The sequence below is a fragment of the Chionomys nivalis genome, chromosome 7, assembly GCF_950005125.1.
Source record: "Chionomys nivalis chromosome 7, mChiNiv1.1, whole genome shotgun sequence".
NCBI classification, from domain to species: Eukaryota; Metazoa; Chordata; class Mammalia; order Rodentia; family Cricetidae; genus Chionomys; species Chionomys nivalis.
The window spans coordinates 29834293-29849842 of record NC_080092.1 but is presented as its reverse complement, the minus strand read 5'-3'; the positions used below and the strand labels follow the sequence as shown (position 1 = coordinate 29849842).

Below are 15550 nucleotides of genomic sequence, written 5' to 3'. Positions count from 1 at the left end.
GTCTGATTTCTTTATGAACCAGCTCTTCAACAGTTCTTGATATTCTTTAACATCTTTGCTCAAATACGACATTTATGAGGCTACCCTATCCCTTGATCGTTTCTCCAACTCATAAAATATTATTGTATTTTTATGTTGGTTGTCCTCCTCCATCACTGCTTCTTATCTACTAAGAGACCATGGAAGAGGCCTTTATCTTTGCTCATTGATGTAGTCCAAATACACAAAAGAGTGCCACAGAAGGACCTGAAGGAAAATCAGGACTTAGAAGGTGGTGGCAATGATTATGAACATTTCAATGTATTCCACACACCTTCATGGTAATTCTAAGTGACTCATCTTGTACTCAGAAAAAGCTAGGTCTTTGCCTCACTCTGCATGTGATACAAAGAACACATGGTCTCTTTGTCCCAAAACTAGCTAAATTCTACTGGGCTTTCTTGAGAATATTCCTGCATTCTTCATTGATGAAATGGTTCTAATTATTAACTTCTTGAAAATTGTCAGGAATGGACACACTCATATGCCTGATAGTTACTAGTATTAATGTATATCACAGATACTGTTCTGTCTAAATAAATTCCAGTGGCATTTTACAGTTCCCCTCTCTAGAATGGTGATAAATGATACATAAAGATACTCAACAATCTTCTGGTTCATTAGAAAAAAGTACTTCACGTTTAAATGCAAGTTATTTGTACATAGTACTTAATATTTATATGTTGGAAACTTGCCCTCTTGTGTCTGAAGTTGGTTTCCTGCTTACATTCCAGAGCTGTTTCCAGGTGCCTCTGTGACACCAGAACTTTGGAGAGTATACTAATTTCCACATTTCTGTAACTGCCTACTCCTCTGTCCTTGTCTATGATATGCACCATCTTTCCTCTGAGCCTATGCTTCCTCAATGTTCTGCTCTGGGAAATGGCATTCTCATTTTCCATAATGCTTTGCCAGAACCATTACCTGCTCTTGGACTCCTGAACTTTCTCATGCCCTGTCTCAGGCAACAGTGGGGTCCTTTAGCTGTGTTTTCCCAATTGTCTCCACATACAGCAATTCTTGTCCCTCCTTCCTACATCTGCACAGGTCTGGACTTTATCACCTGTCCACAGAGGGGTCCACAGCTTCCATCCTCATCTCTGACAGCCACTTGCCTCGAGCAATGTAGTCATCTCATCTTACCCTTACATCTTACTTCTGCAGTAGCTACTGTTGCAATCAGCATCACAGCTGAGCTGGACTGCAGAGGGTATGTTGTACAAGCCTGCACAGCCTCTTAGCAGCCTGTATCACCCTTGTTTTCAATCTGTCTGTGGCCTTCCATGGTCTAGAAAACACCCTTCACACATGGCAAATGCATCCAGCCCAAGACCTTGCTCCAAATTTGCTGGTTCCATTTACTCCACATCTCCTTATGAGTATTAGCTTGTTCATTCATGTTTTTCCCTCCAAGTGCTCCATTATGAAGTGTTTCCACTGGAAGAGCCCTTCAACATAAGCAGAGCCCCAAACATCATCCTTTGCTGCTGCTTCATTTTTCCTTCATGAGGTTGATAACCAGATACAGATGATAGATAGATATATGATAGATAGATAGATAGATGAAGTTACATGTTTATTTGCATATCAGACTTTCTGTTATGATGGGATTCCAGATGTAACTTAAAAGCAGGGAAGATTTTATTTGGACTCAAGATTTCAGATGTTTCTGTCATGATGAAAGGAGAGGGTGACAGAGGAGAATGGCATGAAAAATGGGAAGTGGGGATAATACCTGTCTTCCCTGTCTCCAGTGGATAAGATGCTGCTGCCCATATTCAGGGTGGGACTTCACCCCTTAATGAACCCATTCTGAAAATGAGTTTCTACAGACACACCAAGAATTGTGTTTTACTCATCTGTTAAATTTTCTCAACCAAATCAAATTGATGATCCATATTAACCATGACTATTTCTTTGTTTCCTCCACTGAGACACAAATTCTGTGAGAGTTACAGAGTCAGTCTTGTTGCCAGGTGTCTGCACAGTGTAGAAACTGCCAAGTATCGGTTTAAATAAAACCAGGAGAAAGAAGATTATGCAGAATAGCCTCCGTTTTCATATCTCTTCAGATTTAGATGAATGAACATATATATCCTTCATCCAAATAATTTTAAATGGTACAGCTGTTAAAGATATAATTTTGAAAGGAAGTGTTATGATTGTGTTTGTAATCACAGTTCTTAAGGGGATCAGGATATCAAGACTTGTCGGCACAGAGAGTGAGAGTTAAATAGCTGAGTATATCTGAAATTCAATCTCAAAGATATAAATAAACAGATTTCTGCATGGTTTCTGTTGATTAGATAAATGTGACAACTTGAATTAAGAAGACTATGTGAAACCAGCTCTCGTTAGTATGAAAAGGCAAATTCAAATATGTGTGTGCTTTGGATTATATTATATTATAAAAACTCATCAGAAGTTATACGGGTACATAATTGGACATATTGAATATGGCCTCTCTATGTATCTATCATTTCTGGAATAATTTTTTTAAAAGTCCAGTAAAGTGGTTGTCTCAAGAGAGAGGGGTTAAAAGTTAGATGAGATATTCTTAAATGTCTGCTCTTTTAAAAGTTAGATGAGACATTCTTAAATGTCTGCTCTTTTAAATGCACACATCTGTCTAATTTTCAATAGAAGCTGTTTACGATTTCTATATTCCAACTCTCAGGAAGCTAAATGTAGAATTCCCAAATATTCATTTTACAGGAAAATGTCATTCTTAGGCTGTAGTTAGTCATTGACTTTCCTGGATTAATTTTATGAGGAAAAAAAATGTTGATTATTCCATCAAATCTCAAAGCAACAAGTTTGTTACAATTTTCCAAAGTTGTGCCAGATATTAACAATCCAAGACTAATGTTTGTGTGGCTGAATGAAAGCAACCCTTAACAGCAAATAGTTTTAAATCAGAAAGCACAAAATTAACATGGCTAATAGAAGGCTGTGCATGTGCCAAGATAATCCAAAATGGTTCATATGCCATAATCAGCTCAGAAGACTATAATGAGCCTGTACAGGAACTTCTGCCTGCTATTTATAAAAACTCATCAGGAGTTGGACAATTATGTAATTCGGATTTGCTTTTCCATGTTACCAGAAATTTTGACTTGAGGCATCACCCAAACACCCCACCTCTATTGATTTGCGTCATACTCATTACCAAATATGATAATATGCAGTTTGCATTTCTGCATTTGCTCCTAGCTCTATTGTTGCTGTGTGGTACATATGCTGGCATCTCTCTTTTTTTCTATAGACTCAGTACTTTCTCTTTTCTGAACTCACTCTCGTCCAGGCCTTGAACATGCCGTTCAGCAATGTGAAACTTGCTGTGACCTCTTTGGAAACCTGTTTCTCTCTTTTTCTCACCCTAGCTTTCACTATGTCAGACTGGCCGTCTGTAACCAGAGCGGGTTGGTTGCCTCTGTTCTCTGTGCTAGGGACCCTTCATGCTTTCTTCCAGGCAGCAGCTAATTCTAATTCTTAGAGTTTCAACAGCTTGAGTGTTTGCTATCTGCCTCTCTTATTAAATTAGGAGGTTGATAGAAGCTCCATGGGGCAGTTTTCATCTTTCTGAAGGCCTCTCTGTTCCAGAATCTACCTGTGACTGGTCTACAGTGTGGTTAGAAGTTCAGTTTGCCTTTAGTTTGGTTTTTTTTTTTCCTATGGAAAAGATAGGGGCAGAGAACATAGCTGAAGGGAAGGTCTATGCTTTGCCTCAGATTTTTCCATGCAAAATATATAACTAAACAGAACTGTACTCACTTTGTATCCTGACATTTTTTTTTTTTAATCTTTCAAAAGATTGTGACTGTGGATAAGAAGGCAAGCGCTTACCTGATGTGCATGGTACCCTAGTTTCAATTTCCGGTACTGCATAAAGAAGGGTTATATTAAAGAAGATATTATATTTTGAGCATATTCTTCCACATACATCTATATCCTCCCTTATGAAAGACAATGAGAAGTAGGATGGTCAGCAGAGTCAAACACTGTTAACAAGTAAACTGCCAGCCAATGCCTTTGCCCTGAACCATCCCTGATTAGTAGAGCTAACAGGCCCATCACATTTTGCATGACTACAAAAAGAAAAATGAAAAAAAAGAAGGAAGGAAGGAAGGAATGAGGGAGGGAGGGAGGGAGGGAAAGAAGAAAATAGCTGGAAGCCTTGATTACATTAATATACCTTTAAATTTTATGGCACCCCCAATGTCTAATGTATTCTTACATAACAAATTATAAATCAGACCTTGTAAGTATATTATAGATAACTCTTACACTTTGGAGACAAGATTTTTTTTCTATTACAAATAAATTTGTTGGAACTAAAACATTTACTGGCTTCTGGCAATAACAAAGCACCATATATAAACCCATTGAGCACATTAGCTGTGTGTGTTTGCTTGAGAACCATCCAACATCCTCTACCTACCAATGAAAGTCTGTAAGACAGACAGTAAAGGATTATCCTAAGAAATTCCATGATGCCAACTCTGTTTAGGAAGGAGCATCAACAGTAACACTACCACGCAATATGCCTGCCTCCTGTGTCTGGAGGGATGTTGATTCTTATTACAGAAGTGTACTCTTCCCTGTGAAGCTGTGCAGCTTCCTTAAGGACAGGGACAATGGATATAGTGTCTAAGCACTAAGGCTGGCCGCAGACTCTGCTAGTCCTTCTACTTTGTTGACAGGCATTTCTTTCCCACCCAGTCCAGCAGCCATTCAGTCCCAAAGAAACACACAGAGGCCTACATTAATTACAAACTGGTTGGCCTATTAGCTCAGGCTTTCTTATTAACTAACTCTTACATCTTACATTAACCCATAATTTTTGCCTGTGTTAGCCAATGGCTTGGTACCTTTATCAGTGAGGCATTCTCATCTTGCTTTCTCTGCATCTGGGTGATGATGGCAGACTGAGCCTTTCCTCTTTCCAGAATTTTCCTGTTCTGGCTGGCTTGCCTATTCAACCAATCAACAATCTTTATAGGGTATAGGACCATTGTCCCACAGCACTATTTTCTTTATCCATTCTTTGTTGAGCAATACGTAGGCTTGTTCTGTAACTTGACTTTGTGGATGGTGCTAAAATAATCATGAATATATAGGAATTTCTGTGCTATTCTGACTTATGGACATCTGCACAGCTAGACTTTATCATGGGATTATTTGTTTTTGGAGGCACCTCCATACTTGTTTCTACAAAGGCTAGACAAATTCACATTCCCGGCAGTCATGTATAATTTTCCCACATTCTCACAAGTATTTATTGTTATTTGTTTTTAATGATACCAGTTCTAACTGGGGTGAGGTAGATTTTTGTTTTTATTTCTCTTATGTCTAAAGCTTTTGAAAAGAAGAGATATATCCAATGGTCGTTTGTACCTCTTTTTTTTTTTTTTGAGGACCATCAGTTTATCTCATTTGCCAATTTGCTGAATTGAGTTACTTACATGCTTTTTTATTTAACGTTTTGAGTTCTTCATGTATTCAGTCACCTAGTCTGAAACTATGTGTTGTTATAACATTAACCATTGACTATTTATGCCTACCTAATGGTCAAGCCAGAGAACGCTTGCCATATTCATTCCCTGGGAAGCATAACCCCATGACTACTTTATACTTGAGAAAAGGGTTAGGTTTAAGTCAGCTGCATTTGTTTGTGAACAGGTGAACACTGAAAATAACCTTCTGAAAGTGTGGAGTAATGTTTGGATGTAAGCCTTCCTGGCACTAGTACAGCTGTGCTTTGGAAAGCCAAAGACTGTACATGTGTCCATCCCTTGTCCTTTGAGAGCCATGTGTTAGTTTAAAGTTAGAGGGTATGGTCTATTTAACATTGCTGTAGTTTTCATTTCTTCATTTATTGAAAAAAAAACTGGCCATATGAGCCCTTTCTGATGCTATTGGAGGTCAATAAAATTTTATATTCTTAGGAGGGGTGAGCCTGTATTCAGAAATATACATAATGTTAAAAGATTCTATAAAACAACATAAAGAAGTTGTGAAAATACTGATAGAAACTACTCCTGCCATGTGATTCCTCTTCTTAAATATTTTATTCAGGTATGAATTTCATATATGCATAGAGTGTATTCTGATCATCCTTCTCTCCTAAATCCTCCAAGATCTTCTGTCACACCCCATCTCTCAGCTCCATTCCCTTCTTTGAAATAGCCCACTGAGTCCAGTTTGTACTGCTCATATATATGTGTATGCTGGCTAATCACTGGAACTTGATTGACCTTCAAGCTTCTCCTTTGAAGAAAACTGACTCTTTGAGCTGATCAATGGCATTATAAACCTTTAATCCCAGCACTTGGGAGGTAGAGTCAAATGGATTGTGATGATTTCTGGGCCAGCCTGGACCACAGAGCAAGTTCCGGAATAGCCAGGTCTATACAAAGAAACCCTGTCTCAAGCAACAATCAAAACAAAGAGAAAGAAAAGTGTCCCTCCCTCTCCTAGTCAGGACCTGTCAATATCTCCTCAGCTAGGGATAGGGGATCCCCCTCTACTTTCATGCAGGAATGTTAACTGTGCAGGTCTTAGGAAGTCTTGTGAAGACAGCCACAGAAGCCGTAAGTTGATGAGTATAGTCGTCCTGTTCTGTCCAGAAGAAACTGCTTGATGAGACTTCTACTTCCAATCTTTCCCCCATATATGTAAGAAAATGCCCTAAGAAGCATATTTAGCTGGGTAAGATTTATTTGTCTGGACAGTTCACCATTATGGAGTTATTGAATGCATAGTTTTTATAGAACTTGGAGAAAAGTTGTTAATCACCATCAAGCAACAACTATTTAATTTTATTACTATTATGGTCTAGGCACATTTGTGCACTTTGCAAGGTTATTAATTGAATTTTGATTTCATATACTGTTTAGTTTTCCTTGCATTTTCAGAAGCCCCCAAACTTCTCACTAGGTTCTCCGGGGTTCAGCCTCTTCTGTCTTCATTCATTGTTTTCACCCCATCTCAAGTCCATTTCTGACTGTCTCAAGTCAGACCTGTGCATCAGAGGACTGTCTGTGCCCCCTCATCCCCACCCGCTATGATACTACCTCGTCCTACTTGCAATTCTCCCTCTGATTGTCCCAGCTTAGACATTATGTATTGATAGTTCATAGTCAGTCATTATAAAGTGATTTTTATACCTTTGTTGTACATATACTAGTTGTATGGTATAGGCACTTAATATTATCTCATTTCTGTCCTAACACATCCATTTCACTGTCCTGACTGTAAGCTTCATGAAGGCAGAGTGCCTTTGGTAGCTGATCTTTTCCTTAGAATATATTATGGAATTTGATCAAAATTCTAGAACTATCTGATGAGCAGAAAAATGGATGAACAGTGCTTACATAGACAAATTTGATGTGAAAACTGGGGTTAGAAGATGAAATAATTTTATCTTCATAGAGGTATAAATGGAACAGATGACATCGGATGCTCATCTCTAAGGAGAAACAGAACATTGAGTCATAACATAATCTTGGAAGATAGAAGCAGAGAAAAGATCTAGGAAAGACAGTAATCAGAGACGAAGAGAGTAAATTCTGAGCCCACAATATCACGAATGCAAAGGAGGAAAAAGAAAGAAACAGAAATGAATGCCAGGCAGGAAGGGAAACTGGCACAGCATAAAACTTCAAGGTCCAAGAAAAATGAACAATAAGAAAAGTTCAGTGTAATTTGAAGATGGATGTCTCTAATAGACTATTTCAGTAGATGAAATTGTCAATAACAAACCAAAATATGAAATCTCTGGGTGTTAATGAGAATAGGAAAACAAATAGGAAGTGCAGAAAACTATGAAGACCTTAGGATTAAATTACGGCACTTCAGACTCTACCCCTTGGTTCTATTAGCTTTATTGCTTGTTTCTATTCTATCTGCTAAATAATAACTCCTAATAACAATGGCTATACGGCTAGGTTTTTAGTTGTATATGCAAATTGTATAGGAGATGATCTGGTGAGTAGTTAGGCACCAGTAAAGTTGCTATAAAGCTATCTGTTGCTTTAACAGCTAATTAATTTGAGATGGTAATAAAATAGCCACCCTCCTTTCAAAATTACACTTCAAAACTAACTAAAATTCTGCAGTAGGGTGCTGGAAAACAAAGCTTCAAGGTGCCTCAAAATCATATAGGATTGAGAAAGTGAAGACAGGAAGATGTTGACCCAGAGAGAAGCAGTGGGAGGACGGGAGGCTTGGGTTATGGTTCTATGTCCAGCCTTTGTATGTTTCAGGTCATGCGCCAATCAGTGACACAATCAGTTTGAGGCTTTCTAAAAATACGGTTTCACGCGACACCCTAGAATTCCTGAATTAAAATATCTAGGTATGAGGCCAAACAGTCTGTTTTTAAGACGGATCTCAGGGTGATTTTTTAGGTTTCCTCAAGCATTAGGAACGTCACTTATGGGACATTTGTACTGTCTCTCCTCTGGGTTCATGACACACCATCGTCTGTGGTTCTACGCTAGCCCCTGATATGTCTGAGGTGCTTTATAGGAAGGAGGCTGTGGGAACACCCTAGATTTGTGAGTGTAGAAATTAAATAAATTTTTTAGGGACTTTTTAAAGAAAAAAAATTGTTTAAACTTAGAACAAATTTGTGTTAAAGACATTAATAGGTAATTATAATGAGAAAAGAAAATAATTAGTTTTTAAAAGGTGATATGGTAAAAAAAATACTAGAATAAAATTATTAATAATCAACTGTACTACATCCAAACTTCCTGGTCACACAATTATCAATTGCCTTTTATTTGACAACTGTTTACTACTGTAATTTTGTTTACAGATAGTAGGCAGATAATTTTTTCCCACTGCAGGTTTGATGGGCAATTTCAATTATTAATAGTTGTATTTTTTAAAGCTTATAATTCTGTATAAGAATATGTGTTGTATATAACTTGTAGACACAAGTATTTCAATTAATTCCATTTAGTGTAATTTTTTAAAAAACGAAAAAGAGTGTTTGTAATTATATGTAGTGAATTGAATATTTTCATGAGAGTAAAGAATTTTTGTTTTGACTAGATGTTTCATGAGAGTACAGAATTTTTGATTTGACTAAGTATTCATAAAATTGAACTGTAGATTTAAATTTTTACTCATGTGAAAATTTCCTGTTACATATGCACACACACACAAAATTACAGTAGTAAACAGTTGTCAAATAGAAGGCAATTGATAATTATGTGACCAGGAAGTTTTGATGTATACAGTAGTTGATTATTAATAATTTTATTCTAGTTTTTACCATATATATATGAATATGATGCTGCCCACCATAGATCCCTATTACCTACAAAGCATCATTTTGGTCTTGACCCCATGTTCAGTGAGTTGATGCCATGGGTTGAAAGCATTATCCCCAAAACACACACCAACAGCAGGAGAGCCATCAATGATGTACCTGTATTGATGCTCAAAATCATGTAAATATATCCTCTACCATCCCAACTGTATGAACTCTTAGTTCAGTTTCCTCTTAATTGAATCTCCAAGGTACCTCTAAGTCCTCGAAAGCTCTAATGTGAATGTAAACCAGAGTAGAGAAAGGAAGAGTTTAATTAATTCCGCTGACAGCAGCCTTTATGATCAGCTCCATAGGAATATTTGACTGCTGGTCTCACAGTACTGGGGCTTCTTCAAAGGTTCAAACGGGCCTATCCCAGTGAGGATTCAAACCTTCAACTTTATTTGTTGGACAGTAATTATTTTTCTAAGAAAGAACAAGAATAAAGACAGATTCAAAATTGTTTTCCCTATTTGTTTTTAGCAATTCAACATATTTGGATTGTTGATGAGAAAAACATAACATCCTCAGCTTATATGAGTTCCTCACCTGGTAGGGAATTACTCATATGAGTTACAGTAGTTCTTATGTTTGCCGGTAATGCCTTCCACTATAACCTCACCCAGGAAGCTCCTCCCTGCCTATCTTGTTCTTGGTTCATTTTACAGAGTTGCAAATGAAAGAGTTAGGAGTATAGTGGGAATAAAAAGCCCCATGCCAATCAGAGAAGGCCATTAAGCCCCACCGCACAAGATCTGAATCTTAACCTTGTGGTTTGACAGAGCTTTGATATCCCTGGCCAGTCAATAATGGTGTTGAACAAAAATCACTGCTTCCTAGGACCCAGAGGGTTTTTTGAAGATATTCCAAGGAACTCTGCTTTCTTGATATTTGACATCATAGTTACAAAATTTTATCTGAACATAGTCATATTATAAAAAGAAGTTTTAAAGAGTAAGCTATGTTTTCAGATACTTTCAAATGATTAGAATCCCCTGGGGCAGGTTATTTTACAATGGTCTCTCTGAGCCACAGATTCTAACACTGGAGACCAGTCACTGTAATCATTACATTCCTTTTGGATAGTGATGCTTATTTGAGGTTGAGTGAGGATATATTCCAGACAGATAGTCTCCAGGCTTGTCTATCTATAGGGTAGTAGGGTAGGCTGTGGTGTTACTGGTTACTGGGTATAAAATCTGTTATTGTTATTTAATTAAATAGACTGCAGATGCCTTTAGAAATGATAGAGCTGACTCTATTGTGTATGCCCCAAACTAGGAGTTCCTTTTTAAAGTAACCACTGTATTCTGTCAACTTATAACTGTGTATTTAAAAAAATCTTGATAACCATATCTTCACCCGCTTATGTTTATTGATCATATCTTTTCAACCAGTGATCATTCCATATCTAAATAAATAGTGATACTCTTGGCTGTGGTGGCTCACAGAGAAACAGCCAAAGTGAGATGGCAGCATCATTAGTTTCTCTGCACTTACCTCCAGAGTGCCCCACGCGCCAGAACTGCAAGATTTCTATGCCAAGATTCTTACGTCATTCATCTTCTTGCTGTACCAGAAGTCTTTAGTCAACTTCAGAGGGATAACTTCTCTAATCTTCACTGGGGCCTTTTAGAAAATTAGCAGATTGAAATCAAGGGACCTTACAGGTATAACTGTAAGACTCTGAATGTTTCCTTTCTTCACAGAATGACTACATGGAAAATAAAGTCTCATTTTCTTCAGGCTCCCAGGCCATTCTTTCTACTTCTGATTGATCTTTGTGCATAAAAATGCCAGTGAGTGATGAATCTGCTGGGGCGCCGTCCCCTATGATACATCTGTGATCTATAGGAGAGTTAGTGGGAGCTGAGTGATCGACCCGAGATCATCTTACAGCACAGACTTAGTCCCTGGCTGACAATTCAAGCACAGTGGAAATTAACACACAATAGAAAAAGGGGTAGTCCCTATTCTTAGCGAAGGTTTAGCAGTCATCTGAAGTTGTGCCCCCAAGACCAAAACACAGAAAAGCTTTAAGCGTCGGCTTCTGCAGGCAAAATTGTTGCATTTGAGATGTTTTGTTTTTAACTCTCAAAGTAAATCGCTTTAGTAGTTGCTTTATGGTGTACCTATGCAGTGTTGGGGTTAATTTATTTTCTCAGACTAATTCTACATTGTACCCCAGGACTATGGTAGTCCTCTGAATATTGGGATTCTAAGACTTCTTTAGAAAATGACTTCCATCCTTTCCTTCAAAGATATGTGTGGGTGTCTTACACACATACCAAGGAAGAAAGTTACATCAAATAACGGGACTGAATTGAGCACCTGGGAGAGCCAATTTTGTCCAGAGAAAACAGACTTTTAGAGTTGTCAGAAAGGTGGGAATGGACAGCCAGCAGCCAGCTGTATCTCTTTATCAGCCCATCTCCTCACTTTTTTCTTCTCTCAGCGGTTTGATGTGAGCGCTTCTCTGTGCCTGGTTTGTTTCAGATGCCTCAGGAACAGTACCCACACCACAGGAGCACCATGCCCAGCTCAGAGGGGCCACACATATACAAAGTGGGGATTTACGGCTGGAGGAAAAGATGCCTGTATTTCTTTGTCCTGCTCCTCATGATTTTAATCCTGGTGAACTTGGCCATGACTATCTGGATTCTCAAAGTCATGAACTTCACAATTGTAAGTAAAACTGTATACATGCATTAGCTCTCACTGAAGGAAAGGGAAGCATGGAGCAAGACAGCAAAGGAATGTGGGAGAGTGGTGTTCTGTGACCCGACATTTGAGTTCAAGTGAATGTCTGGTCAGGTTGAGGATGAACACCAACATCTGCCTAGCCTCAGTCCGTCTCCAAGCTGAGAGTCCAAATTTAGAGGCATTTCTGCCGCTTAAGGTATCTTGTCTGACTTCCCTCTGTCATGATAATGTTTCTGCTTCCTATAGTCTTTGACCACTTAAGGAAATAATTCAGAAAGAAATGGAAGATAAAATGAAAGTATTTGTTTTCACCAATTTGAGTAGCAATGATGAATCCTTTCCTCAGGAAAGAATTGAATTGTATAAGTAAAGCAGAACTTCAGGAACCATTTCAGAATGAAAGCACGCAAATTACGTCTGTCTGTCTGTCTGTCTGTCACTGTGCTTCACTGAAAATCTCTAGTTTGGGGAGGGATATACTTTTTTGCTACTGCATGTGTTAGATGGATATGAGAGGAAACCAGCTAGATTTTTTTTTGCTTTGTCTTATTGTTCATTTAAAGAGATATATGTGTCTTGATAGAACCCTTTTTTTCTGGTGTTCAGGTTATTATATAGATCAGGCACTGACTTGATGGAACTCAAGTGTAAAGAAAACTGTTGCAAAATAACGTGTGTGTTCTGAGGTCTTTTTAATTTGGTGATTTGAGTCTGTAGAATCAATATAATTAACTTACTAATGGGAAGGCCACAGATGCTAATCTGCTGCCCTGGGAATACATTTTCTCGTTCTGATGTCAAAAGTTAATGAACAGGCAATTAAACAACTTTTTATTGATAAAAAAATGAAGTCATCACAAAGTGAAATAGTGAGATTTTCCTGGGAAAATCCCAAATGTGAACATTGATATTTATGGCGTTTTTGAATCATTAAATTTATTTTTTGCGCTTGGCTTGCTTGGGCAACATCTGCTGGTTGGTCTTTATTTTTCCGCCTCTATCTCTCCTATCTGGAAATGACACACCTTGATGCTTTGTGGCTGCTTTTATGCATCTCATGTTATATTTATCTCTCCAGAGGACAAGTACTTGCATGTGTTAGATTTTTATACATACATTCTATGTGTGCCTTTGTCTATCACTCATAGTGGTGCTCGTGGGACCTTGGGTTAAATGTGGTGTCCAAAACCAAGGCTAGAGATGCTCCTGCAGGCTTAAGAATGGATCATTCTTCAAAGCTCATAGTTTAATTTCAGAAATATGTAATCTGCCCTCATGCTCCTTACTCTGTCTCGAAGGAAAATGTTTCAGTTACTTTATAGAATACAGAATAGCCTCCTGGTTTCAGCTCTGGAATGCAGCACTGGTAAATTTCCATGTGGCTGCTGTGAGTCCCAGGTCATCTGTTCTAGAGCATTGAAACGCATGATGATCTGTTGGTAGATGCCACTCAATACATACATTTTGGACTTTGGTGTTCTTTATGAACATGCAAGGTTAAGAGAAATGTCTGAGTAAAGAGAAGGGCACAACCAGATTATATCTAGACCTTGCAAGGGAGGGTGGATGGAATAGAGAAAGTTTGTAGCAATTTATGTGTGTGAGGTGGCCTTTACCCTGTTTGGTTTGCTTTGAAGGTGATTACAACTGACCTTTCTTAACTTGCATATTTTATAGTGTTCTTAAATTTAACTTGCAAAAATGTGTAGACTGAAATAGGTTTTACACTGCAGCGTTAAACATGAGAAGACAAGCACTTAGGCATAGCATGGAGAGTGATAACTCAAAGGGTAGAACTTATAAACCTTGCCTACGAGTTGGTGTGTCAGGGTAGAGGGGCAAAAAGATAATTTGGAAGAATTTGTGTTTGTGGCCAGTGGAGAAATAGATGGTTGGGCTCTGAAAGAGTGATGACATTTGTGACTTCTCCAGTGGAGAAGTCCTTAGCTGAGGACTTAACGTCTTTCCTGTGCTGCTGGAGGCTAGATGCTCTAGTACCCTATTTTTGTGATTTTTATCTAGCCTGGAACCAACTCTGAAATTGAAGATTTTAGGGATTGGGATGGAAAATAAGAGCTCAAACTTTGATAACTTCAATATAAAACAAATATGATTTATAGAGTATGCTTCATGAAACAAGGAGTCATAGAATTAAATACAAATATATAGAGAACACCACTTGTCCTATGCACATGTGAGCTTAGAAAGCAGTGTGACACTGAGGTAATAATCTATATGAAATCAACTATTTCCTGTAGTTAACTAAATTGAGTGCCACGTTACAAGTCCTTAATGCTTTACCACACCAAGTACTTACTGCAGTGAGAATAATGCCACTATTAGTCATAATTGGTGCTTTATAACAGTAATGCATTTGAGCAAATAGAACTCAAGTATTGGAAAATTGGTCTTGCCCTGCAAGTTAAAAGTATGTTTTATCCATCCGTCACAGCATAAAAACATTCTCTTAAAATTATAATTCTATGGCACAAATAATAATTTACTGACAATGAAGATCTTGCAAAAATAGAATGAGGTGTTAATCGATGTTCTATTGGAGATTAGGAGACGAGAGAGCAGCAGGAATCAATGAGGTGGCTGCATCATTTTATGAAGGGCTTTTAAACATTATCAATCAAAGAATGCTTGTCTTATATGTTTGAATTGTTCAAAAATTGGGGGTTTGGGAAATTTTACATTATAATCAAACCCCCAGAATACAAGAAACTAAGAGACTCATTTCATTTCTGAGGACTTAGTAATTTATCTAACATTGAACACTGTTGATGTTTTATTTGGTGTCAGAGTTGTGTTCTGCTCAACCTAAAGATACAAGGCCTGTGGAAGAGCTGTTGCTATGACAACCTGAACTTACCAATTGGGTGTTCCTTGTTTAGAAATAAATCCAAAGATAAATAGTCTTGATTTCCTCTAATTGTGGTGGAATACACTAGTGCCCATGACCAGTCAAGCGAGTCTGACACCAATTCTTAGTGTCCTCTACTTTGGAAAATACACGCTTTCCCAATATTAGTACACCTAAAGATCAGACACTATCTAAGTACACTGTGCCAAAAAAAAAAACTGATGTTTCTAGGGTCTACTCTGTGCTAGGCATTACGTGTAACATTTACATTTTTCATAGATTCCCAAAACAATTATCTAAATGAAATAGTTTTAATCTTTTGCAATTAAAAAGAACCCACAATCCTTGTTAATAAAAAAGAACCCTTGCTTTAGAGGAGTTAAGTGACTAAGTGAAAGATACTATAGCTAGCGAGTCTGAAATGGGTGTTTAACCTCAAAGTCCACCAAATAGCACCCTAGCTGCTTTGTGATATGGCTCTTCGGTAACATTCTGGATCTTTGGAGCTCGCGCCTCAATCTTTGTTTGCTCTCTGGTGTCACAATTTCCTTTGCCACATGAGGTATTATGTGGCATTTTCTGCTTAGAGTTGTCTATGGGCAAGGTTCAACTTCACT

At 37.9% G+C, this 15550-nt stretch overlaps 1 protein-coding gene across 5 annotated transcripts in view; it reads left to right on the top strand.

The window, feature by feature from the left end:
* The window catches only part of Sgcd (sarcoglycan delta), a 919076-nt gene that overhangs the window by 549485 nt on the left and 354041 nt on the right, over nt 1-15550 (top strand). For all 5 annotated transcript variants that reach the window (XM_057774534.1, XM_057774535.1, XM_057774537.1 and 2 more), the window contains one exon: nt 11861-12049. In XM_057774534.1, the coding sequence (XP_057630517.1) occupies nt 11861-12049 (189 nt within the window). The remainder of the gene's footprint in view (nt 1-11860; nt 12050-15550) is intronic.